The sequence below is a fragment of the Syngnathus acus genome, chromosome 4, assembly GCF_901709675.1.
Source record: "Syngnathus acus chromosome 4, fSynAcu1.2, whole genome shotgun sequence".
Taxonomy (NCBI): Eukaryota; Metazoa; Chordata; class Actinopteri; order Syngnathiformes; family Syngnathidae; genus Syngnathus; species Syngnathus acus.
Genome location: NC_051090.1, coordinates 4,515,781 through 4,541,645, shown reverse-complemented (window position 1 = coordinate 4,541,645; position 25,865 = coordinate 4,515,781). Strand labels below are relative to the sequence as shown.

Sequence of the window (25,865 nt, the reverse complement as noted above, 5' to 3'; positions counted from 1 at the left end):
TTTATTATTCTGCTTGGAGTTTACGCTGACATATATAGTAGTAAGAAATGCTTATTGACCGACAGCCACAATGTGATACCTGATTTTCCCATTTTTTTTAACAAATTTCTTTACATATTTTTTTTCTTTGCCACTCACATATATTCAGTGTGTGTGTGTGTGTGTGTGTATTATGTAATCCTAAATTATGTCCCCGCAAGATTGGAAAATATATATTTGGTTATTTACAAGTTGTTGATTTAAATCCAAAGATGTGCGTCGTAATTGTCCTCATCAAAGCTGTCATTGTGTTGTGTGCAGGAAGGAAATACTTGACGTGCTCTAAGAATAGGTGTTGTGTGTGTGTGTGCGTGTGTGTGCGTGTGTGTGTGTGTGTGTGTGTCACACAAATAGACATGGCTCAAGCTGATTGGTCACCCCGACTGTGGTGTTGCATATATAAAGCTCGCACCCGGTGCTCCGCGCCGCACCGCGCTAAGCGCTCATTCTCATCACACCTGTGGCTGGCTGCAAGAAGCAAGAGGAGCCAAAAATCATCTGACGTTTTCCCCCCATAACATTGTGAGTATATAAGCTCTGTAATTTTTTTGTGTGTGTATATATATATATATATCATGATAACATTGTAAGTGAAAAAAGTAAAGCCGAAGTACTTTATTCTAGTCTTTATTTTGTTTATTTAATTAGATAAAATATTTTAAAATGTACATTTTAACCCATTTTATTTAATTAAAAGTAGTTCCGTTTTTTACTCAGGTTTTGTATTGGCTCTTATTGGATTGTGCATCTGTACCTAATATTGTGTAGTTTGACTTTTTTGCATGTATTGATACCTAATGTCTCCCGAGTAAGTGCCAAGTGCAGGAAGTAGGGTTCTTGCATGTATATACATTTATGCCAGTAGAGGAGGCATATCCCCCCCCCCCCCCTCTACAATTAAAATTATCTTATTTTGAATTTGTCAGGATTCAAAAGTGGTGATAGATGACATCAAATGTAGGGAGTAAAAGTATAAAAGTTATTAGGGAGTACACAGTCAGTCTGTTACTTGTCACCTGTAAAAGTGATTGGTCGTCTTTCAAGTGCCGCAGGCGAAAAGCTACAAGACCAATGTTATTTTTGTCAGTGCTCCCAGTAGACTCGTGATTTACACCCCCTTGTGTTTTATTAGCTGCAGCTCCAGCTCATTGCACTGCCGCTCACGCCCACGCGGCCCGCCGTCCGGGAGGTGGGGCACCATGTGGGTTTTGGATAAGATCCGCGGCTCGGTGGAAACCGGCATGCTGCGGCACGGGGAGAACGATGACAATAAAGGCGCGGCGACGCCCTACTCTAACGTCCTCACGCCAGACAAGATCCCGGACTTCTTCATCCCGCCCAAGTTAGTCAGCTGTCCTCCCGAACCCGAGACAGTGAAGCCCAAGGAGGCCTTGCAGCCTTCCACGTCGGAGCAAACCATTAGCGGCGGGAGGAAGATCAGCGGCCCCAAAAGTCCCCGTCTGGTGGTCAAAATGGTGGGAGACACAAAGAACCTCCTAAAGGCGGCCAACCGCCACATCATTCAGATCGAGAGCGCCGACGACGTCATCGCCGGGGACACCAACGCTGACCCCCAGTCACAGACCGCCATGTCTCTCCCCTACGTGCCCAAGACCCAAACCTCTTACGGCTTCACCACCTTGAAGGAGAGCCCCCACACTCGTCGCAAGGAATCGCTCTTCCACTGTGACATCACCAGTCCCATGACCTCCCCCAACAGTCAGAGGAAGACCCCGGGCAAAGGCGACGGAGCCGGGGGCGGAGCCGGCAACCACCTGAACCCAGCCGACTTCAACTCCTCCCACATGAACCCGTACCGCTACTTCAGCGGCGGCGAGAGCGACACCTGCTCTTCGGCCGAGTCATCACCCTTCAGCTCGCCGCTACTATCTCGCTCGGCCTCGCTGCTCAAGATCTTCTCGCACGAGACGCAGGCCAAGGTGGCGAAAGCCAAGCGCTCCTTCGCTCGCCACAGCTCCCTCTCCACCGACGAGTGCAGCTCGGCCGAGCCCAGCCCCTGCGTCCAGCGCCGGCTGCACATCCCGTCCTTCCACTACGGAGGCGCACCGTCTCCGGAGCACGGCTCGCAGCGCGAGCACACGGTCAACCTCCACAAGGGCGGCAGCGTTCGCATCAGCGCCCATTACGACGCCGGCACCTCCCGCCTGCGTGTCCGCGTCCTGGCGGCCGAGAATCTCTACGACAAACACTTTGACATCAAGAGCATCAACTGCTGCGTGTCCGTCTACCTGAAACCCGGCAAGATGCAGAAGCAACGCAGCAACATCATCAAGAACAGTCGCAACCCTGTCTTCAACGAGGACTTCTTCTTCGACGGCGTGGGGCCGCTGCAGGTCAAGAACCTGTCGCTCAAGCTCAAGGTGGTCAACAAAGGCACCAGCCTCAAAAGGAACACTCTGCTGGGTGAGCGGGAGGTCCTGCTGAGCAAGCTGCTCTCGGGGGTCTAGGCTCCAAAAAGCAACCAGAATCCACTCATGGACCTTTATGAGTTATTTGCACTGCTCCACAACTCGTTTGTGTATGTTAGAACGCCTTTCCACCGGGTCGTACGTTTCAACCCCACCGCCATTTTATTTGGCAATCGCTGGCCGAGCTAACGGAACACCTGACTTAAGTGAAGCGTGCTTCTCAAGCATTCCTTCTCAGTAGCAAGTTCTGATGTCTCTTGGTTCTCAAACCCCCCCTGGTAGCCAATGTGTCCCCTCAAACCAAACAAATGAGGTTGCCAGGTATGGACTTCCCCCAAACCTTCCCCCCGCCCCTCACTGCGCACATCACTATGTGTGTCTCATGCCCTGATTTTGATTGTGTGACGCCTCGGCCACAAGCTGTGTGTGTCTGTGCACAAAGATGCTTTTGTGAGGGCCCCCCCTTGTCCACCTTCCTCTGCTTTGATGCAGCTCCACGTCCTGATGTGCAAATGATGCTTTGATCCGGGCGGAGGGGAACAAACAAGCAAAAAAATAATAAAATAAAATAGAACGACAATGCAAGTGTAGCGTTTTGCATGGCATGAACGCTTGCTTAAAAATATTGCGCCAAACCCTAAAGCCTTACGATTCTGTACTGGACACTACATTAGGTACACCTTTAGCAAAACAAAGCTACAATTTTTTTTTACCCTCCCTCCTAGGGACTGATTGACTTTTTCTGTATGAAAAGCTTCAAAAAAAAAAAAATTCCAAACTTCCCCATAGATGAGGCTAGGACAATTTAGGGGAGATTGTTGTCACTTGCAGCCAGTACTTGTCAGCAATTCCTGCAGATCATTTGATGATTGTTTTGGCTTATTATTATTATTATAATATACTTATTTAAGAACGGAGTAAAAGTCTGATCATGCCTCACAATAACATGTAAAATCCTGAAGAGAGATTCAAATCAGGTTAGCAGATGTGCTAAGCGTCACTAAAACAAGTTCATTCTTGGTTGCTACTGTACCTAATGTTTTGGCCACTGTGTGCCTGTATGTGTGTGTGACTGAGATGAGCATGACGTTCAGTCAAAAGTTGTTCATTCTCTATGTGTAATGTACGCATGTTGTTTAAAAAAAAAAAAAAAAAAAAAAAAAAAAAAAGGTATCTACTGTTTTTCCTCTGCTTGTGCTAGTGACGCACCGGCATGGTGACAGCCAGCGTTACATCTTGGCCTCACTCGCATGCAACTAAATCCGTAAGTGTTTTGGAGCAAAAACAGAAAAAAAGGAGCTCACTCAAAAGCTTCTATAGAAATCTGTACATTTTAAACAGCTGATGTGACTCAGTTTTGCGTACAAATAATTCAAAGTCACAAGGTCAACCAGACAGAATTCTAATCTGGTCGTTTGCGGTAGCGGAGGTGTGTACGCCAATGCCGCTACTCCTGTGATTTTTTTTTTTTTTTTTAAGTGGACCTCTGTTTGACAAGTGATTGGTGTAACTGTTGTAGCAGAAAAAGTAAGCAATTTAATGAATTAAAATAAAAACACTTGACCAACTTGAAGTGGACTGCATAGTTCTTATCCCAGTAATAGCAAACACTTTATTCTTGTCTTCTCCTTAGCTGAGTATCCTCACGGGTGTGACACACACGTGTTTGTGTGTGTGTGTGTGTGTGCGCACCTGCACCTCCAAAGGTCTTTTCACAGCCAAAGTATATTTGAGTTGTAGTTCAATGAATGGACATGATTCGTCGTGAATCATCAAGCCAGTGAGCGCAAGCGAAGCTGCCTCACTGAAGACTTTTACAAGGCTCAAGTCCTGTTCAACACACACACACACACACACACACACTGAAAAGGGACTTTTTTTGTTTGATTTACAGAAACAAAGACGGGTTTCCCCAAGAGGCACCATTGTTCATTTCCGTCCCTTTTCCAGCTTGCAAATTGATTTGTAATTTTGTCATCTGGCGAGGCGGCAGAGCGACCATCTGAGATGCGGCGCTGACGGAATGGAAAGCTATACACCCGAGGGCAAATTTGATTGGGGCAATTTGTATCCCTGGCTTTCTTGGCAACACTGAGGAAAGGTTCATGGCTCTTATTGGCTTTGGGATCGCTATGGCAACCCGGGAGCAGACTCTCTTCTGAGTGAAGGAATGAAATAAGTGTGTGTCTGGGAGAGGTTCACTATTGCTGTTTAAATTGCCAGCCAGTATGATTGCGCTGAAGTGTTTTACTTTCTCCTTCCGGCATTACACCTGCAACACTTGACTGTGACGACTTCAAGCTCGAGAGCAAATGAACACGTTTTGGGAATCCGTTTGAAATTCATCCTGCACTGGTCGCCTGTTAAACGCATATTGGGGCGATTGCTGTCACACAAGCCAATACTTGCCAGCAGTTCCTGCAAATTCTTTCATGTCTGATTTTCTCATGTCAGCTTTGAGGTACTTTGCAACCTCCTTGTTCAGGTTAGTTAAGCGCAAAGTGAGAGTGACAAACTTTTACAAGAGCCTGAAAAAGAAGCATGAGAGCTCCCTGAAGCATCCGCCATTGTGCAGATCACCGGAGGTGACTATCCGGCATGGGTTGCCATGGCAACACAAGGGCGAACCTTTAATCCAAGCGAGGGAGGGGGGAAACCTTAACTACAGACTGGCAAAGTGATTGATTGACCATGAAACTAATGAGACACTAATTGTTAGCGATTTTCGAGCTGGGCTTTTATACCAAACCCGCTGGAGTGATGGAGATTCATTCACCTTGATTTTTATTTGCCCATCTCTGTAACATCCCCTACATGGCGGTTTGTAAAAAAACACGCAGACACACATAACAAAACAAACAAGGCTACTCGGAAATGAAAGCGGGTTGATCAACATCATGCAGACTCTATTTCTGGCATATTAGGCTGCTAGCTGGGTGGCTTGTTATTGTCAAATTATTTAAAGTGATGTGATGCTCTGCTCAACAAACAAATCCACCTCAAAATGTCTTCTTTTGCATTTTTTTTTTTTTTTTACTTTCCACCACTTTTCTAAAAATGGGAGAAACAGCAACGTGTACATATTTTATAAGGTTAGACAAACTCATATATTTTTCATGTTCATATATGTGCAAATTCTCTTATTTTATATAAACATAACTGCTCAATAATAATAATAATAATAATAATAATATAATAAATTATATTTATATTGCACTTTACATTTTAAGAAAATCTCAAAGTGCTACAGAAACGCTTTTTTAAAAAGCACAGAGCTTTGTAACCTTCCAATACACATACACAGGTCAGGTGACCATACCAAATGGTCAGGTGACAGCAGACCTTATAAGGACATCCTTTTGCTTTCCCGCCTCTTTCAGACAATATAAAACTTTCGGACCTGGAGAATGGAGGTTGTTGTGTACTGGCCGCCATTAAACAATAACGAACCAACTGTTACTCCACATCTTTGTTTCCCTTGCTCAACGTCGGACATCTTGAACAAAACGCAACAGTTTTTTTACTGCATTTTTTTTTGTATCATGTTTGCTAACTTGAACGGGTAAGATTTCAGTCATCCATTTCACTCCTTCCATGTTTGTTTATATTGTGTAGTTGGTCTTTTTTGTTCTGTCTATTGTTTGCTAACTTGTGGACTTAGCGTCCTTTCAGTTTACTCCTCACTTTGTTAGCTAACTCGTGTAGTTAGCGTTGTATTTCACTTTGTTGTTTGCTAACTTGTGTAGTTAGTTTTGGCTCACCATGCAGCGCCTCAAACCTGAGGCTTTGATTGTGAACAAGAGAACATGGCAAGTACCTAAGAGTGATTTTATTTATTTTCCTTCCGCATCATTGACAGTTCTTTTGAGGTGCATGAAGATTTAGTAAATTTGTGTCCTCTCAAAATGTTTGAAATGCAGCTGTCTAAATTTGACAATCTCTTCTCATTCCAGATGGGACATATCCAGCACAACTTGCAGTGACACGCTGGAAAACATTTCCGAATATCGTGTTAAAATCTGAGTAAGTAGATTTTTTTTTTTTTTTGTAAAAACATGCACAAAATGAGTTCTTGCATTTAATGTTGGTTCAGCATTTTAGTGCTTTGAATGAGTGCTGTGCAAGGTATAATTTGAAAGGTGTAATTAGAAATACCGCCTGTGAATTGTTTTTTTTTTTTCTTCATATTGGGTTGTTTTTGCACAATAGTGAGAAAATATTGAGTCATTTCGAGGCTTTTACGCGAACAAGCCTTTACTTTCCCTCTCAGCTTCACGTAGTCGACAGCACAATGAACAACGTTTGCTCAGATTATTCAATCCAGATAACACGAGGGCCGAAATGTGCGTGCGTGTGTGTTATGGATTAAACGGCATACCTTCTGGTTGCCATGGTGACTGGGCAGGGGAGCAGACACCTGTGAATTAATATCAGCTCCGCGGCAACGGGATCTTAATTAGAGGAGCGTGGGAACGAGCGTCCATTCAAGGCGTGAAAATCAAAGAGTTGCCGTTGAAAAGGACATCTGTCTGATAGGCTTCGAGTTGAAGAGGTGGAGAAGCTTGTGTGTGTTTTTTGTTTTCTCCGAGCAAGTTGTGGATGCTTCATGTGAAACCCGTGCTCTGGTTTTGACTCACAATGAAGCAATTACTTTCAAAAAGTGTTGAATTTAATCCACATACAAATACTTAAATTGATATTTGTAACACAAACGGTGCAGAAACACATTTAGACAGCAGTTCTCACATTCATGTATTCTTGATCCTCTGTGATGAGCTGAGTCGTACCTGTCGCTTGCTTCGATTGAAACGATATGACATCATGTCAACTCGTTCTCCTTGGGCAAGATTATTTTACAAAGCCGTCACTGTAAGGTTGAATTGGGGGGGGGGGGGGAAAGTCTCCTTTAGTTCCTGCGCCTCAGGATAAAACATGACCACATTCCCCCTGATGAGTTTCGGAAGCACGAGAAGCTGTTTTGTGTCATTTTGATTCTCTTTCTGCTCTGCATGGACGCCTGTTGAATTGTAGGTCACGCTTTCTTCCAGCCGGCAGTCCTGCTGATGCCTTGATTGATCCGAGTAGCTTAATGGATTTTTTTTTTCCATGCGCCGCCACTAAAAAGGTTCGAGTCATTTGCACAAAGAACACGCTCTCCCATAACACTTCAAGTCAGTATCTTCAAATGTGAGACTTGAATTGAATTGAATTTAAAAATAGCGTCTGAAATAATACGGCCCGTTATAAAAAGTCAACACACCCCTTCAAATTCCAGCTGTTGTGATATTTTAGACATGACAGCAAGATAAATTGAATCATAATCTGTATAACTCAATTGAAAAAAGAGAGTGGGAGTAAAAACAAACAACTGAGGTCATGAGGTTGCATAAATGTGTACCACATAAGTGCTGCACGTAAGTGTGCTGGGATTCACCACCTAAGTGCTGCCATTTAAAGTGCCTCTAATTAGACAAATACATTTCAGAATTCCTGGTAGGCTTTCTATTATTATCAAAAAATTCCAGCAGACCCCGGAAAAGTTTGTGCCAACTGGTTCACTCCAATATTTAACCCCTAATATATTTTTGGTTATTGGAATTTTATTTCAGATATTAATGATTTATATTTATTAACTATAATCCACATAGGTCAGGACCTAGTGTACAACAAGCCGCACCTTTTAACATATACAGAAAGAGCCTCTATTGTCAAGGCCGGGCTGAAAAGAACGACACCTGATGAAGCGAGTAAATGCGGCCCGGTGACGACGACGATGATGATAATAGCAGGCCTGGACCTGAGTGGCGTGATTAACACAACAAAGACCAGGAACGGAAACGGTGAATAAGGAAACACGCTCGAACGCATTCACAATCAGTAAGCCAGCGCATTGTTTGTTTTTGATTGCCTCTTAATAAAGACTACATGGACATTTCCTCATACACCCACAAGCAAAGCTCCTTGAGCGTGATTGTGTAAACTGCGGGATAAATATTAGCATACGTTTATTTATACACGGCCGCCCGCCTGGGCAATCTGTGACTGAGGTTTGCGTTTTGATTGGAAACAAGGGTTAGGGTTTCAAATTGGGATTTCATTGTCAGGGTCTGTCACAATAAAAGGAGAATTTTCTAGAAGCTAATACTGCTAGCAAACAAGCACAAGGCGTTGAAGGCCTCCTTGGTGGAGGTAACGAGGCAACCTAATTGTTAGGAGTAGCAGGTTGCATACTCGGATCGGAGATCATGCTGAGGGAGAATACCCGACCGCCGTTAGAACCTTTCGACTCGCCCAGGAATGTTTTTCCCGAGGCGAGCTGCTCTTACAGTCAGTCGCGCAACCGGTTTCTGTCAAAGAAGGTGAGAAGGCCTTCGTCTACTCATTGTGCTTTCAGCATGCGGCGAGAGCCAATTAGTTTAGCCAGAGTTCAGATCACTGTGGACGGCTCCGTATTGATCCGTGGTTTCAAAGTAACGAAGCAGAGCTCTCTCGCTCTCTCTCGGGTTTCGGCCGGACCGTGATGAGAGACGAAGAGTAAACAAGGTGCCGATATCGCCTCGTCTAATTCACTTGTGCACTTTACACTGAATTAGAAGTGTCTATCAAGACATGAATCAAAGGTGGTGTGATTGCGATACGTGTCTTGGAAGAATGGCCGGGACGTGATAATCGACTCCTCTGAGCTATGTTTAGAATGCAGTGCGGTGCACGCTTGGGAATCTCGTCATTTGAAATCCCCAAAGCGCCCCCTCGTTTCAAATTGGCATTCTGCAGCGAGAAATGAGAAATCAGGCTTGAAAAATATGAGAGCGACTTTTGGTCTCTTATTGGGAACATGCTTTTACCCCCAACAAATGATGCAATTATATAAAAGTCTCAACTTCAAGTAGCTATGTGACAAGTAGCTATTGCTCCACAGCAGATAGCTAATCCCAAATATGAAGCTGACATTTTCTTTTATCATTTAATCACTTTAAAACGCAAATAACACAGAAATGATCTCAAAAGGTGATTTACAACTGACCACATACAAAATTTAGCCAACTCAACACGACTTAAAAGTTAAATTGAACAGGTAAGCTAGCTAGAATGTTAGCTTTGCAAATATAATAAATTGAATGGCTCTTGTCTCTGCTTGAGCCCGTTGGCATCAGATGGTATCCCGTCGAAGATTTAGCAGAGTGACAGGAGGATTAGCTTCAGATTTGCTTCTTTTTTTTTTTTTTTTGTGAGTAGGCCCGAGAGCTGCACAGCTCCATGTAGCAGACAAACAAGGCAGTATATCTACTCCTTTGGCTTGAGGGCTTAATAAATCTGCCACATTAACTCTGCATCAGTTCCCAGGCTGAGCTTTTACATGACAACAAAGCTGCTACTTCCCAAATGACAAACAATATAAGTAACAAATTACACAGATCAACTCGGCACATTTTAGAAGGGCGTTTAAATCCATTCTCTGTAAAACTCATTACAGGTATTCACAATGTCAGTTGGGAAAGGTCACATTTCGTGCCGCCCTTGGAAGTTAATTAAAGTCATCCGAAAATGAAGAGTGGCTAAATGTCTCCGCATTTGAGCTCGGCGACCTCTTGGATAAACGAGCCTTTACTGCAGTCGTTTAATTAACATTTATTTGACAAGATTGAAATCGCCATTAAAAAAACGATTATTCATTGACTCCAAACCTTTGTATTTATTCAACTACTAAAATGAGTAGCTTTGGTTTAGCCAACAAGACACCCCGTGACAGCTTCACCAAGGAAACGTTTAAAGTTAACTCGGGTTTTTTTCAAATCAAGTTCACAGCAACTTTCTGCGCTGTTAGATAATTGGATTGGGCGACACTCGACTTTGACCTCCCTGACCGCGTGAAAAAAATACACATGCTCCCTTGTACAGTTCCTCCTCCGTCGAGCCGGCTCGTTTGGAGAAATATGTCCTTGAAGGCGCTCCAACGAATCAGCAGGAGGCTGGTATCCTCAATGACGGAGGAAGAAAGTGAGGACCTAATGAGAATAAGTGCGTCCACTTACTCGAACACAGCAATCAAGAGCTGTCCGACCCACTAACCGGACCTCCAACAAACAATTTTGGTGATAGAGAAAAGCAATTTAGCGAGATTAAAGAAGTAATCACGAACACACACTTCTGTCACTCTTCTTTAAGATCAAATTTGGCTAATTAACTATCTGTGTCAAGCGTCTCGAAATAACTTTGGATGTGAACTTTTTTAATTTTTATCTGTTTGAAGGAATTTTTTTTGCCAAATCTCATCCGAGGCACTTTAAATGTCCGACAGGGAGGTGTAAAAGGTTGTGCACAATTGTGCGATCACAGGATCTCAATTGTTTATTTTTATTTCCTTTCCTGAAGGTTTTGCTGCAAATCTGGCATTTGAACAGGGGTGTGTAAACTTTTGTATCCACGTCAAATACTCTCTTCAATATTTTCAGTGGTGTCAAAACTGACATACTTTCCTTTGCTCACTGGTCGGCTGTTACCATGGTAATGAAAGGTTAAACTTACGGCTGAGCATATGGCATAAAATGAATATTTTGCAAGAGACTATTTAATAAAATATGAAGCTCGGGGCAGAGAAGGTTCACTGAAGTAATGAAGGTTGCAAGCCAAGATATCCACCATCATTATTCTCCATTATGTTAATGCACTTCTTGTGATTCTTTTTATTTGAGACCGTTTTTTGACTAATGTTGGATGCCGGGAACCGCTGCCGACTCGGCCCCCCACCTCTACACGCCCCTGTGTTTGTTACAGACACAGTATATCGGAAAAAAAAACCTGTCTCCATCTCAGCTTTCATTATGACATTGTAAAAGTGATCATGAGCTTAGTTTGACCGCCTCTCACCACTGTAGACCCCGAGGAGATGTTCAGCGTTTCGTAATGTCTAATATCATGCCCAGGCCACCCAATAATCTTTTTTTTTTTTTTTTTTTTTTAATCCCACATACAGCTTCAAATTATGCCCCTTGGTGTCACTTCACTGGTCTGCCTGCATTTCACAGCTTTTGCTCCCTGGCTGTTGTCTTCAGTGCAGACATCTTCGCTACGCTTCACTGGCCATCTGATAAGAAGAGCCGGCGAGATAGGCGGAGGCAGGTGGGGGTGGATGGAGAGAGAGAGAGAGGATTTAATAGGAGGAAGGGGTGAGGGAGGCAAATGGAAAAATGCTCATCTTGAGAGGAGGCATTCAGATAGGCAGGCGAGAGAGGTCCCTCATTCCCAATTTTAGCACTTGCCTTGAGATACAAGCGAGTCTGCTTCAAGTTATGAGCTGCCACAATTTTGATCTTACCAAACAAGTCAGCTTTTAACAGACTGACTCAGAAAGCCCAGAGAAATGAGATTGTTGTTATGATGAAAAGAAAAGGCCTTACTTTCCCCAGGCACCTTTGTCGAGAGAATTTTAGTGCTGCTGGAAAGGCTTTTTCATTATGATAAATGGCTCCCTGATCCCAGAAATATTGTCAAGGACCGTCGGGACAGAAAGGTGAACGCAAAATAAATCAAAAGCAGTTTAAGGCAGTGCATGTTCTTCACTTCCACGATAGCGAACGTTGGACATCAGACGCCGCATGTGGTGCAGTTGCCTTAATAGGCTCTTCCAGGTTATAGCCGCAACTCTGACGGTTAGACGGCACGCAGAGCCAAATATCTAATCATCTTTCAGCCAAATGCGGACCCAGCGTGCTCTAGCCACAATCAGTGTGGGAGGGGGGTAGCCGTGTTGATTTAGGACACTTACACTGTAAATTGTCGTCATTTTTTTTTTTTTTCCTGTTTCCCTGGGTAGATTTTTAATATTGTCTCAACGCCGGAGCTTCCATTTGAGTTGCTGTGGAGTCGCATTTTATTTTACAAAATAAAGGAGACTAAGACCAGTGATCCCGAGACTCACACTCAAATAAAAAAAAAAAATCCTATATCTAGTTAAAGCTCGACCCGAGACTCGTTATTTAACATTTGTAAACGCCGAAAGGTTGGGCTGTGTTATTTATCACCTCGGGATCTCTCTCGTCAATTAAATTATACAGCCGGTAGCTCGGGCCACCGAGGCCAAGGTGGTTTGAGTTTGTGATTATCATGAAATTGAAATGAGCTCAAATATGTCTCCTAGAAAAACACATAATATGGAAATTGTGTTGAGCTGTTTCGTGGAACACTCCTGCCAGTGTTTTTCGATGCAGTAATGTTATTATACAATCGAAGTGAATATCGGTAAAGCTTTTGCCATGAGCTGACACGGATAGTCCAAGCAGAGCCAGTATAATTTGATTTAGCATGCTAGTTTGGGACAGGTAAGTGCTCTGTAATGTTTTAAAAGAGTTATCAGTAATCTCACAGTGACCACATGGGTGTGATTTAAATGTAAACACGTTGAAGTCAAAGAGGTATCAATTTACAATCTTACAATTCAGCTGTCAGTTTAATCCAAATGGCCTCTTCACGTTTTCGAACGTGAGGCGAGACCTTTTTGTATTTTTCTACAAAAACACCATCAATCTGTTTGAGTTTGCTACTTTACATATAGCCCTCGTGTAAATCGAAAAGGTCACGCTGATCCACCTCAGTGCAATCAAACATCCATTATTCCGTCACTTATGCAAATATAGGCCACCCGTACCAATGCACTCGGGGTTACAGCTCATTCGCAAGCTCATAATTCAGCCACGTACACACAAGCGCACGTACCTGATATTCATCTATTTTTGTGATTATACACTCAGCGTCCGGCCTATCATGTAGCGCCGAAGTGGGGACCCGCTGATTAGCTAATCACATGTTGGCACATTTCCTGTTAACCCAAAATTTGCAAATTTATGCATTTTTGGAAATTGTTATCAGGAAAAACTATAATAGACTGTTGCAGTTGAAAAGATACCAGAGGGTGAAAAATATTAAGAAAAAATCAAAATATTATAAAGAAATGTCAATAGTTCATGTATCAAAAAACTAACTTTATTACATGCTTTTGTGCCCTACCCAAAACAAATTGTGTTGGAGTTCACTGTAATTTTTGGAAATTATTATCAGAAAAACTATGATAAAGACCGTTACATTCAAAAGATACCAAAGGGGGAAAAATATATATATATTGTAAAAAAAATACAAATATTATTTAAAAAAAAAAAAAAAAAAAAGTAAATAGTCCATGTACAAAACAAAATCAAAATTTGCTAATTTTGTTGCATGCTTTTGTGCCCCCCCTAGAAAAAAAATTGTGTTGGAGTCCAGTTTCACCCATTGTAAACAAACCTTTTTGATGGTCTTTTTTTGATGGTCTTTTGATCATCATTGATGATGTAATGGAGCCAACACATCCATGACAGTCAGAAGATAAAGTTGAACATGTCCTGATGGAAAAACTAAGATGGCTGAGCAAGAAGAAAGAAAAGGAGAAAGAAAAGAAGTCCAGATAAAAGCCGGGTGCCAGAAAAAGCGAAATAATTGCCATGAAAATGGTGCAGCTGTACCGCCGAGGCCCAATTACAGCTCCATTATAAAATCGCCATAATGGCTCATCATTTAACATGCTGTACCGCTGCTCGCGCTGGTGATTTTGCATGCGGCCGCCATGCCATTAATCCATAACAACTTTGCCGCTAATGTTAGACAAAAAGAAAACAAACACAGACCTCGTAGGTGAAACTTTATTTCACCGGAGGTGAGACGCACTGAAAAAAAACAGCAAAAAAACAAAACAGACAGTGATAAGTATCTCGTGAGATTAACTTTATCTCATGAGCACATTGGGATCATAATGCTTGTCTCCTTTTTGTAATCTATTCAAAGAAAGTGAACACAATGCATTGCAATGGGCGTCCATTTTAAGAGGATTTTTGTTATTCGCAGGCTGGCTATCATTAGCATCAAGCTTTAGCTTAACAATAAACTTCAAGTTAGAGTGGCATTAAACAGATTGAAGCCTCTTTTTGAATAACCGTACGTTATTTACAGCTTGATTAAATCGTAATAATCGGAATGATTTAATGTGCTCGTGTGTGTGTGTGTGCTGCTTGCAGGAGGTGAAATGTTTTAGTGCTGGAAAACATAAGTGAGCGCGCCGACTCCATCTGGGCGGGCTGGCATTATCATTATGGCCTTCTGGAAGGTAACATTTATTCGGAATCCTCCTGGCTAGCATCGAGGCTGACTGACCATTTATGCTTCCATTATAGGCAAAATAATAGTTCTTTGCTTTTATTTGTTCTTCTCAAAAGCTGTTCAGTTAATTCGAGGAATTCTTTTGTCAGTGCATTGATGTTTTTTTTATGGGAGCTCCATGGATCTGCACGATGCCAAAATGTCAAAATAACCAGTTTTTTTTTTTCCTATTCACTCCACACAAAAGTAGCATCCTTGTCTCTTTGGAGTTGAAGTGCTTCTGATGGTGAAAATCAAGCAATTTTCAGCTTCATCAGCTAAAAGCAAAGCGACAATGGCTTAATTGGGCTAATTATCTCTAATGAAGATGATGGCACACGGTGTTTCTGGAAGTGCCTGAATGAAACGATGAGTAATAGCTGATATTCAAGGCAGTAGTGAACATCAGCAGGCTATTTAACGAGGGAATGTCACTCACGGCGTGAACATCTTTTGGTCCATCCTAGCTTAGCACAAGTGCTTATTTACATTAGAGCAGCTCACTCGGCGACGTTCGTCACCACATTGTAATTGTCAGCGACGGACGGGCAAAGCCGTCACCGGGGAGGATAATTGTGTCAGAGAGACGCCGCTTACCTGAGTTTCCGACATGCTCGGCTGAATGCTGTAATTACTTTTATCACAAGCCTGAGCCACTCAGACGTGGAGAGCTTAGACTTCTCAACAGCTTCGCCTCTTCGGTCACACGAGCGCACGCAAGACACGTAAATGTCAAAGAAAAATTGGAGTGGAGGTTCCGTAATAGAGTCACGCTGGCTCACAAAGTGGCGCTTTCGGTAGCTCACTCGGTGTCAGAAGCAACGGGAAAGAATTTGTTACAGTTCTTGTATTTATTTTATTATCCAACTCTATTTATAGCACTCACATGTAATCGTCTCATTGATTGCATTTCTACAAACTTAACCAAAATGGCCTGATTTAAAAATTGCATAGCAACCATCACTAAGCGCAGCAGGCCCGACACCTGTTGACGTGTTGATTTGGCGTCACGAGAATAACGTGGTAGTTTTTTTTTTTTTTTTTTCCCGTCATAAATTGGGCACTTTTCCCTCCAGACAGCACAGTTTGCTTATTTGTGCCGCTGTGTTGTTGGATGAAGAAAGTCTGATTTGATCTTATTTTTGTTTCTTTTAAGTGAGCTGCTAAGTGGAATTTAAAAAAAGAAACGCACAGTTGTTGGTCCATTCTGAGGTTCATAGCTTACAAGCGATGTTTTGATTTGAACTTCAGTGGTCAGCCAGGCGATAAATGCGTAACCAGCGTGGAGCTCACCAAGTTTCTGGCCCGATGGAAAAAGAAATTCTTTCAAGGTTGTGTTGGAGGACTTGAATGGTGTTTGTGTGTACTTCACACACTTCAGAGGAAGCCACACAATCATGTCTGAAACGCATGTCAGGCCTTTTCAGCTTTTTGGGGTCAGGTATTACCTTACAGGGGAGATTTTATTCCGAGGATCATCCCATTAGGGATTTTTTGCTTGTTTAAAAAAAAAAAAAATAAAAAAAAAAAATAAATAAAGCTAAATATTCATGACCTGTTTAAAGACTGCCAAATTTTTAAAGAGTACTGTCAAATAAAATAAAGATTGAAATATGGAATTTCCCACAGCCTGGGAAAATGGATGCTACTTTGGCTAGCAACTTTTTATTTCTATATATAATGATGTTTTTGAGCTATAAAAATGAAAGCTGGAACATATCCCACCAGGCGCTCTAAAGCGACCACATCAGCTCAAAGCCTCGGTCCGCACTCTTCCTGTCATCTTTTTTTTTTTTTTTTTTTCACCTCACTCTTCCGCCTTCTCTTCTTTTCCCAAGTTACGGCTCACAGACCTTAGTTTGAGAACGGCCGCTTTAAAGATGATACATAAAACACCAGGAGCTAGCTGCATTATGTATGTGCCTCCTAAGTGTTCATTGTTGTAAATGTTCTTCTCCCTCCTGGCTGGCTTATGGTAAACACGTTTTGGCGAGCAGAGCTCTCACAAAGAGCCGCCGTCGACGTTAATGACTTGTCTAGGAGCCCTCCGATTTTTTAGAAACATGAGAAAGCGCCTCTGCTGCGACGGGGGAACCCGGCTCCCGCAATTCTTCTTCATTTTAATTGGGAACATTTTGTATGTCGCTCTCTCTCTCCCTCTCCCTTTCTCCCCACGTTAATAAAACAAAGGCCATGGAGCCATTTTTCACAAACTCATTAATGCACAAGGTGCAGTGTGAGGCTAGCATGTGTCGAGCCAGCAGCCACGAAAACCACAGTGTGTAGTGGAGATGAATAACTTCCTCTTTGTCTTTTTATCCATCATCTATAGGGCCTTGGCTTTTTGGATCTGATGTCAGTGGTCTTATTACAGTACTATCACTCTTCTAATTACGGCAAAATTAAATTGGCAATGACATTTGGTGCACCTGAGTAATCTCATTAAATCTCAAAATAATAATGAAAACGCATCATGTGCAGATTCTGTTTTTAAATGATTCATGGAGTGATATTTTTTTTTGCCCAAAAAATCATGCTTATGTAAATAATGGAATAGAAGACTCGCAAAGACTTTTTCATTCAATTTTATACGTAACTCGGTAGATGCGATACCCTGAATAATATATATAATATGATATAATAAGTTAATGTTAAAAAAAACTATTTTTGTCTTTGTCAATTCTTCATTTTGCAAGCAAAGTAGTAAAATCAGAAATCAGGTTTTTGTGAAAAAAGTTAGTGTTGTCAAGCCCTACCTTTGAGTTATGAGTAGTTTGTTTGCCCCTGTCCAAAATGGCCACTATCTGAACATTAGAACAGTAGAAGACCTGAAACACATTTATCATAGACAGGCATAGCTTTAAAACAGGCAGTTCAACCATTTTTTTTTTTTTTTTTAAAAGCGGTCCAGCTCACCTTCGCACACGTGTGCCAGAGATCACACAAGCTGGCCTTTAACAGAAGCCCAGCGTTTATCAGAGAAGACGCAGCATGGCTATTTGACGGAAAAGTCGCCAAAGATTCCCACAAACCAAGCACCTCATTATCAGCAAAGGGGCAGACTCCCACCCATTGTCCGCTCTTATCGTCTTTGGCCAGAGTAAACCTTATTATTGTCACCGCCAACTCTTTCTTTTGATGACAGTGAGCCGCTGAAAGATTAAAATTTAAAATGTGCCGGTTTTATTATCATGCTGTGGCGTTAGCTGGCGAACCAACAAGAAAAATTGTTGCTGTGTTTTTTAATGAGGAAAAATAGCACTCTATAATATTGTTATTTATTTTAGCTCGTCTATGACATTTCCCATTATATATTAGCATTAAGCTAACTGACCTACATTTGAGGACAAGTTGAACTAGTAAAAGTTTGAATAAGGTCACCATTGTGCAGATTATTTTTTAATTATTTCTGACTTTATTCCTATAAATCTCTGCAAATAAGAGGAAAAAAATTAACTTCAAATGTTTGATTTTGTTTTTAATATTGGAGCCCCCCCCTTCCTTTCACAAACATCTGCCCACAAAAAACTCCTGATGCATCATCCCAGTTGATGTGCATGTGGTGAACAATGTGCCTGACAAAAGACAAAAAAAAATTTAACACCTAAAAAACAAAAAGCAGTAATGAGGAGAGTAAAAAGACTAACAAAAAACATAAATGTAATAAACAATATAGACACATTTGTGTAGCTAGTAAGGAATTTGTTTCCCTTCTTAAACATCATAAATAGTACACAGTTAATTTAAAAGCACACACTTTGATATATATATATTTTTTTAAATTACTCACCCTGATTCATCATCACCACTGTCGTCACTTTAGTTAGCGAAGAGTTGTTTTAACAGTGGTTATTGTCTATTGTTAGCTACGTATGCCCTGTTCTATGTAATTGTAAACAATTGTATGTTTTTTTTCATTTCCCTCCAAACTGTTGCTTTCAAGTTAAGGTAGTATTATAAAAAATGTCCTTTAATGGAGATATAACTCATCGTATTTCCATAATTTCCGATGTTGCAAATTGTGTTGGCGCCACAAATGAGCATTTTCTGCTGATGATTTTGACACCAAAAAGCGCTGATACCTGGACGTGAACTTCACGGCGGTTAGAGTACTTAAAAATGGTATGTCAATGTGCACTACATACAAAAGATTGCGCAATGCAGTTCTCAATTGACTATGCTAGGATTGTGTACAAAAATAACAATTTGGGCAACCTGAGTAAAATATCCAAAGAAAGCCAAGTGAACCAATCCTGACCACAACACACACAAATGATTCAAATGGTTGTTCGGCTGTACATTATGTGCACTCTGATTGGCTGGGATCGGCTTCATCCAGCTAATCCAGAAAATAGATGTGTCGGGCTCCTTCACGTGTGCAATAAAAAGCTGGCCTTCATTTTCACCGTCCTTCTAAAAATAGTCGTACAATAAGTCTGTTAAAAGTTCAGAAGATGCCAAACTCCCGCAGAGATTTTAGCAGCACCGTGTCCTTAATGTCGCTGAACACCTTGCGAATGTTGTCCGTGTCTGTGGCACAAGTGTAGTGCAGGTAGAAGTTTTTCCCTTCCCCCCTGCTGTTCGGGTTCCTGGTCTGCTGCTGGTACAGCTTCTGGATGTATTTTTTGGCCTCTTCCGCATCCTGTGTCTTACCTGAATGAAAGAGGACAGAGGTGTTAGAATAGCATTGTTTAGACTGAAAATGAAATATAACATAATTACAATACTCATAAAATGGTATGTGTGCTAACGGGAATCCTAACGAGGAGTGCCATGTACGTCAATTGTTGAGTATTTTTTATTTTTTTTAATTAAATTGGAATGGGTGGAGTAAGGTCTCGGCTAATTTTGGTGTGATCGTTAAAAAAAGCAGTAACAATAGGCAGAATTGAGTCTCTTGCATTTTTGTGTTCTGTTAAATTTGTTTAAACAATTCTCTTCATCCTGCCGTTCACATTTGAAAAAAAAAAATGCTGCCTGTTTGTGTCCACATTGCTTTCCCCCTTTAACCATTTTAACTTTGTAAATGTAGTGAAACTGTGTGAAGCAACATTAACAGTTTGAACAGTAATAATATCATTTATTATTGCTTTGGCTCCATCTTGTGGATAATGAGCCCCATGTGGCTTCACTGTGTCAAAACAAAGACATTATCACCGTCTCGTATGGAGCAGAGGTCCTCTCATACCATCTTAAATCACGCACGGACACACATGCACACAAAATCGATCATTTTGTGTGTTTATTTGACATGCAACTATCACAACCCCTGCACACACAAGACACATAACGGGATTTGGGGGGGGGGAAGGGGATCTGTCTGTTGCCATGGGCTACAGGAGGGTGAGGGACTGGTGCTGGAAGTAGAAGATGGGAAGTGTCAAGGCAGTGCAGCAAAGGCCACGTGTGAAATATATATATTTAAAAAAAAAAAAAAAAAAAAACTCCAGGAAGTGAGTCATTTAAAGGCCAATTATGAAATGGACAAAAGATCCCCCAATTATGGTTCACTTTGGCCATGAAAAAAAAAAAAATTGAAGTGGGGGGAGTGGCGGAATTCACTTTGCAAACGACTTGAGTGAATGAGTCACACAATGAGGAGGAAAAAAAGTGGACGAGAGTGAATCAACATGACAACCAGCCATTTATCATTATGGCAAAAAAAAAAGGTTCTGTTTCCAAGAAAATGTCCTCAAAGTGGGGTCTGGAATATTGTACTTTACAGTAGAGCGCAGGCAGAAATACTTTTGTGATTAAGGGCCATATTTGATTTTTAAAACAGACATATGGGCCAGCTCATTCATAGGTAAGATACAATAAAATAGTTTGAGTATATAAAAGTAGTTGATTCAAGTAGTAATTTTTTTTCTTTATTTAAAATCATTATGTGTGCATAAAATCAATACAAAATCTCCAAGTGAGAAGCAGGTATTATTTATGTCCACTTGGGGTCGCTATTGGCACGTTCTACACTGTAGTATCTTTGACTTTGAATGTGTGGGGACTGGCATGTTGAGTGAGTCGGATAACTAATTTGACAGTTTGTTGAGGAAAGAAAAATAAAGTTTGTTGTCATAAAATTATAAACCGCCGAATTGGCATTTAATTGAGGAACGGGGCTTACCTGCGAAGCCAGGGAAGTATTTCTTCAGGTCAGAGGTTAGTATTTTGTCAGCCAGGAGGTCAGTTTTGTTGAGGAAGAGTATGATGGAGGTGGTATGGAACCACGGTGAATGGATGGTGGTGTAGAATAAAGCCAGGCTCTCCTCCATGCGGTTCTAAGACACACACACAGATACGTTTTTTTTTTTTATGTGTTAGAGTGACACCTGCTGGTAGATAAGCGAAGTGATGCTAAGAAGATACAGGGCTATATCTTGTATGTTCAAAATCGCTATGTTGTGGTGGCTTTATTCAGCAAAGATACTTACAGTAGTGTCACTCTCCTCCAGGACTTGGTCGTACTCGCTTAGGGAGGCCAGGAAGATGAGCGAGGTGACGTTCTCAAAGCAGTGGATCCATTTCCGGCGCTCTGACTTCTGACCACCTACGTCCACGATCCTGCGGGCGGAGCGACAAATCTTTACCAAATGATAACTGATGATTTGATAAGAATTACGCAGAAAAGCAAAAATTAATGGCACTTAATACTTTGGTATATGACAATTCTCAGGGCTTTTTCTTTTTTTTTTCTAAAAAGCAATTTTCCTCTTTAAAACACAGTTTGGGGGCTGGAAACGATTCATTTAATTCCAATGAAGAAACATGATTTTAGATGTTTGAATTACGAGCATTGTCATGGAAGGAATTAAACTCCGTGATGATAAGGCACCTGAGTGTAATCTTGTTGATGGTAAAGGCATAGTCGTGGATGCCCGTGGTGGGGAATCGAACCCTCAGCACGTCCTGTTCCGTGGGGACGTAGTCCGGCTCTGCGATGCGGTCGAGTTGGCTCATGTAGCTGAAAGCACAGAAAAAAAAACCCAGTAAAATCAGGAAACTGCAGCTATGATATGGCCGCCCACCTGCGTGGAAAACAAACACGAGTGATAAATTAGCTGTGATTAAAAAATGACAAGACGATGCCTTTATGGCACACCACACACACACTGCTCGACAAACAGAGGAACACGAGCAGCACACTGTGACCTTGTCTTTGATCGATTCCTCCATTTAAAAAAAAAAATAAAAAATCCAAGGTCGCTTCATGCCTGCGTATTATATGATTTCATTTTTAATAGGCAGTGAAATGAGTCCGGAAGGGAACTAATTCCCTCTACTGGCAAATATGGACAAACAGGAACAGCGTCCCGATTTATTAATTTTTTTATGTCACGAGTCAACAAAATGTTTCAGTAAGAAAATAAAAGATTTCCTGGAATTTCCCATCTATAATATAATATAATTTATATCATTATAAATAATAATCTAATTTCTATAATATAAATAATTGACTGAGATGAAAGTAGATGCACCAGATTCAATCAGTTATATTAAGTGACTTGTTTCCCATGTAATCTACATTCATTTGAATTAAAATGGACTCACTATTCTGTGGAGTCCAGTAGCTGGTACTCGCAGCGTCGACTGTAGCAGACCCGCATGCCAGAGTCGGCCCAGAGGCGGCGGATAGCATCCACGTAATCTCTATCCATCTTGGTGATCTGCACCGGATTCACATTCTTGATCTTACTGGCATAGAACTGTGTGAGAAGGCACAAGATGGTACCAGAAAAGGAAGATTTTTTTTTTTCTTTTACATCTATTCAGGAACAAGAACGGGCCAGATGGGCCCGAATACAGAAAGTGTTTGCGTATGCTGTTGAGCCTACCTCGTTTTCTGCGTTGGAGTAGGGAATTTTAAGCATGGTCATGGCTCCTGTCATGGCCTTGATGGCCGTGAAGATGTTCTGGAAGATGCATTCAGCAAATCCTTTCCTTTCCTCCTCTGAGAAGCCCCGTCCGTGGATGATCCTCATCTGGCGGATGAAGGTAGTTTTGCCACTCTCGCCGGTTCCTGAGGCAACAAGGGGCATACATGATACACATATGTACTAATAATATACAATGTAAGCTCATCCTAAACACAAGTATGAAGGAATTCTGATTTGTGCTCAGTCTCAGATTTGGTCTTTGAATAAAACTCTTTATTTTAACTTAAATAAATAAAACCTCCTATTCTTGTAATATAATAAAAATATTTTTTAAATATAATAAAACATAAAATATAATATACAAAATATTCCCAATCAGGCTATTTGTGTTATAGTAGGAGTATTTTTCTCAAAAAAGTTTCAGCTAAGGAAACAAATCTGATATCACAACTGTTTATCTAAAAAATACAACTTTATTGTCATTGTTTTGAGAGCATAACTTAAAAAAAAGCCTATTGCTAAAAATATAAAAAATATATAAAACTAAGAGCTATCTCGTTCCATTATGACATTTTCATAAAAAAAAAAAGTGATATCATTCTTGTAAGATCTTTTTTAGATTTTTGATTAAGCTGACGAACCGAAAGTTACAATCGACAGACTAATCGCTCGTAGTATTGAAATGTGTCATTGCATTTGTGGCAGGGTGTGTCCCATTTCCAGAAAACACCATTTAGTGTAGCGTAAAAGGATATTTAATTGCACCTCTCCAAACACGACACCATTATTGTTGTGAACACATTGCAAGCATAACAAAGTTGTGCATCAACTTCAATCCCTTCACTGTAAAAATCATTGCAGGTGAACAAGTCATACAGGTCGGAGTGACGTAATGTATTTAAAAAAAAAAAAAAAATACATCTCTCAAGCCTGACTTAAAGCATTGCCCGTGCAGATAATATATATTTCGTCATGGCGATAGTTCAACCACGGACTGAAGCAATAATCTCAAATTGTAAATCATCAACAGCGATGCCCACTTTTTTTGTCTAACATTAAACCTCATTAATCATTAAACAATCTAACCAATTTCCTGTTAATTCCTTAATCATGTTATCTTGCAGGCCCGTCGAATGCACAGACTGTGGTCCTGACTGTCAAGACAATATATAGCGTGCGCAACCTAAACTGAATAAAGAGCGACATTTATGGCTGTGCAGGCAAAGATGCACCTGTTCATTTGTGCCTTATCTGCAGGCTTATCCTGTCGCTATAAAGCCATCAGTCAAGCTGCAAAGGAGCCCTGTAGGTTTGTAAGACTCACTCTGCTGACTTGATGAGCGATTGCAGTCTGAACCATTCTTTCGTTTCGCTTCATTTCGTTTCATTTAACAATTCTCGACATATTGCCACATGCTTGGCATATTTCTGGTTCCTATTGGGCCACCGGACATGCCAAGCTAAACGACATAACTCAGGAGTGTCAAACTTGTTTTTGCCACAAGACGATAATTGCTAATGCTTAGGGTAGCCTGAAAAACACAATGACGTGCAAATTGGAAAAAAAAAAAAATTAAGTAATTGATGCCGCCCCGCCCGCCTTAAGGTTTATACCAACCTATTGGAATAATTAAGTTGTGTTTTAAATGGAGCTTGTGTGTGACTACGGTGTCATGGGTTAGGAACAAATTCCATTCACACTGCTCAATTTTAGGCAATTGCGCAAGTGCAGCTGTCGAAAATCTTTGAGTATGTGCTTCTTTCTTTCTTTTTTTCCCCTTTCTTTCTTCTTTGCTTCAACGCCGTTCATGCTAGCTCACTCCTCGTGTGTACGTGCAACTGAATGTTGAAGACGTACACGTGCAAATGACAATTTATGGAAAATACTATGCTCATTTTATTTCTACCCAGCACATTTGACCAGCAGGTTGGATCAAAAATTGGATCCAACAAGTGATACCTACACTAATGAGTTAACGCTATCAAGAAATCAGGTTATCAACATAGTTGTGCGTCCAAATTACTCCGATTTTATCATCGCCTTTTTCTAAGAAAAATCAACAACTTCCTTGTGTCAGATGGGGCACAGTAAGTATGATAAGTTGAGTACACGTTTCACACCAAATGCATTTCCTGACACAAACCACCCTCTTTTTTTTTTTTCTTTTTTTTTTCTTTTTTTTTTATGTGAGTGGGCCACATGCCCTGACCACAATTTGAACCCAGATCCCAAAGTCAGCCGCATTACCCCCTGAACCACCATCTTCTCAACTTCAACAAAACCAAATTATTGGCTAGCCACCCAAATCCAATGGTCAAAAAAAGTTTCAAAAAAGTCGGTAACAGAAAAGGAGACTTAGCATCACTCACCCAACAGAAGGACTTTCACCTCTCGCCGCTCCTGCCGCTTCTGCCTCTTGAGTTGCTTCTTGATCTCGTTGTCCACGGCGAGGGAAGTCTTCTCCTCTTCCGAGAGGAAACACATGCAGATGCGCCGGTAATGATCCCAGCAGCCCGCCATGGCCCGAACACGCCTAATATTAATTACAGAGTTAGTCAAGCACACTCTCCAATGCTCCCTTGACCTCTCATTTCTCATCAGTCTTCATCGATGACTTGTCCTGTTGATTCATTGCCTCACTCAATGAGAATCGATGAAGCATTGAAATTCCTAATTTCTTATCAATCCCTGTGCCGCCTCGTCATCTTGCTAAGTAATATTATATTCCATCCATGACATTTTTAAGACCATTTTAACATTAAAACCACAAGCTTCCGGCGTTTAGATATTCTGCGTAATCTGAAAAAAAAATCTTGATTTAAATCAACTACATCTGACATGTAAAGTGATCCACCCCTTTTCAGTGTACACACTATGTAAATTAATAAGAAACTAGTTTACAGTATCTATGTAACATCTCTGTTACTACTGTAGTAACTTTGCTATGAGTTAATCCTACAGCTCAAGCAGTACAAGAACAAGAGAAATAAAAACAGTTCAGTACCTTCAAGAGAGCGCAGGCTGTCACTGTCCCCGTTCCAATGCCTCCTTTACGCGGTCCATGTTTGCGTAGATGCCGGGTGCGGTGCACCTGCGGACGAAGTGCGACTCGAGCGGCCGAATGGTGGCATTTATTTTGTCACAAACGGACCTGCTGCTCGGGTGAGTCCACCTCGCACCTCTCCTCGGCAGGAATGTTCCGCGTCCACGCTCTGCGCCGCGACTGGAATGCGCTCGAGGCGACGGCGCGGCTCGATAGCGACAGGAGCGCGGCTAAGCGACCGCAGAGGTGCCGGAAGACGCGCGATGTGTGTGTGGGAGGGGGGAGTGTTTTCTCAATAACAGTGAAGTATCTTT

At 41.4% G+C, this 25,865-nt stretch overlaps 2 protein-coding genes and 1 long non-coding RNA gene across 3 annotated transcripts; 2 read left to right on the top strand and 1 right to left on the bottom strand.

The window, feature by feature from the left end:
• The first annotated feature begins 390 nt into the window (after positions 1–390).
• On the top strand, positions 391–2,595 carry LOC119122117 (C2 calcium-dependent domain-containing protein 4C). The gene is made up of 2 exons (XM_037250326.1): positions 391–561; positions 1,172–2,595. The coding sequence occupies exon 2, from the start codon at positions 1,239–1,241 to the stop codon at positions 2,505–2,507; it is 1,269 nt and encodes a 422-aa protein (XP_037106221.1). The 5' UTR covers positions 391–561; positions 1,172–1,238; the 3' UTR covers positions 2,508–2,595.
• Positions 2,596–5,804: 3,209 nt separating this feature from the next.
• LOC119121907 lies at positions 5,805–14,632 on the top strand. The gene is made up of 3 exons (XR_005097779.1): positions 5,805–6,030; positions 6,422–6,491; positions 14,513–14,632. It is a non-coding gene; the product is annotated as an uncharacterized LOC119121907 (long non-coding RNA).
• A 3,161-nt stretch (positions 14,633–17,793) lies between these two features.
• Positions 17,794–25,826, bottom strand: LOC119122296 (guanine nucleotide-binding protein subunit alpha-11-like). Its single transcript, XM_037250625.1, has 8 exons — positions 25,513–25,826; positions 24,878–25,041; positions 22,466–22,650; positions 22,182–22,336; positions 21,466–21,594; positions 21,065–21,194; positions 20,758–20,911; positions 17,794–19,286 (listed from the first exon to the last, which is right to left on the bottom strand). Exons 2-8 carry the CDS (start codon positions 25,026–25,028, stop codon positions 19,081–19,083), a joined length of 1,110 nt encoding a protein of 369 aa, XP_037106520.1. The 5' UTR covers positions 25,029–25,041; positions 25,513–25,826; the 3' UTR covers positions 17,794–19,080.
• Between the last annotated feature and the right edge of the window lie 39 nt (positions 25,827–25,865).

Coding starts and splice junctions, on each gene's coding strand:
- LOC119122296 (XM_037250625.1), bottom strand. CDS start 25,028: ATGGCGGGCTGCTGGGATCATTACCGGCGCATCTGCATGTGTTTCCTC. Junction 22,337..22,465: donor ACTCCAACGCAGAAAACGAG/GTAGGCTCAACA, acceptor CTTCTCACACAG/TTCTATGCCAGTAAGATCAA. Junction 20,912..21,064: donor TGGAGGAGAGTGACACTACT/GTAAGTATCTTT, acceptor TGTGTGTCTTAG/AACCGCATGGAGGAGAGCCT.
- LOC119122117 (XM_037250326.1), top strand. CDS start 1,239: ATGTGGGTTTTGGATAAGATCCGCGGCTCGGTGGAAACCGGCATGCTG.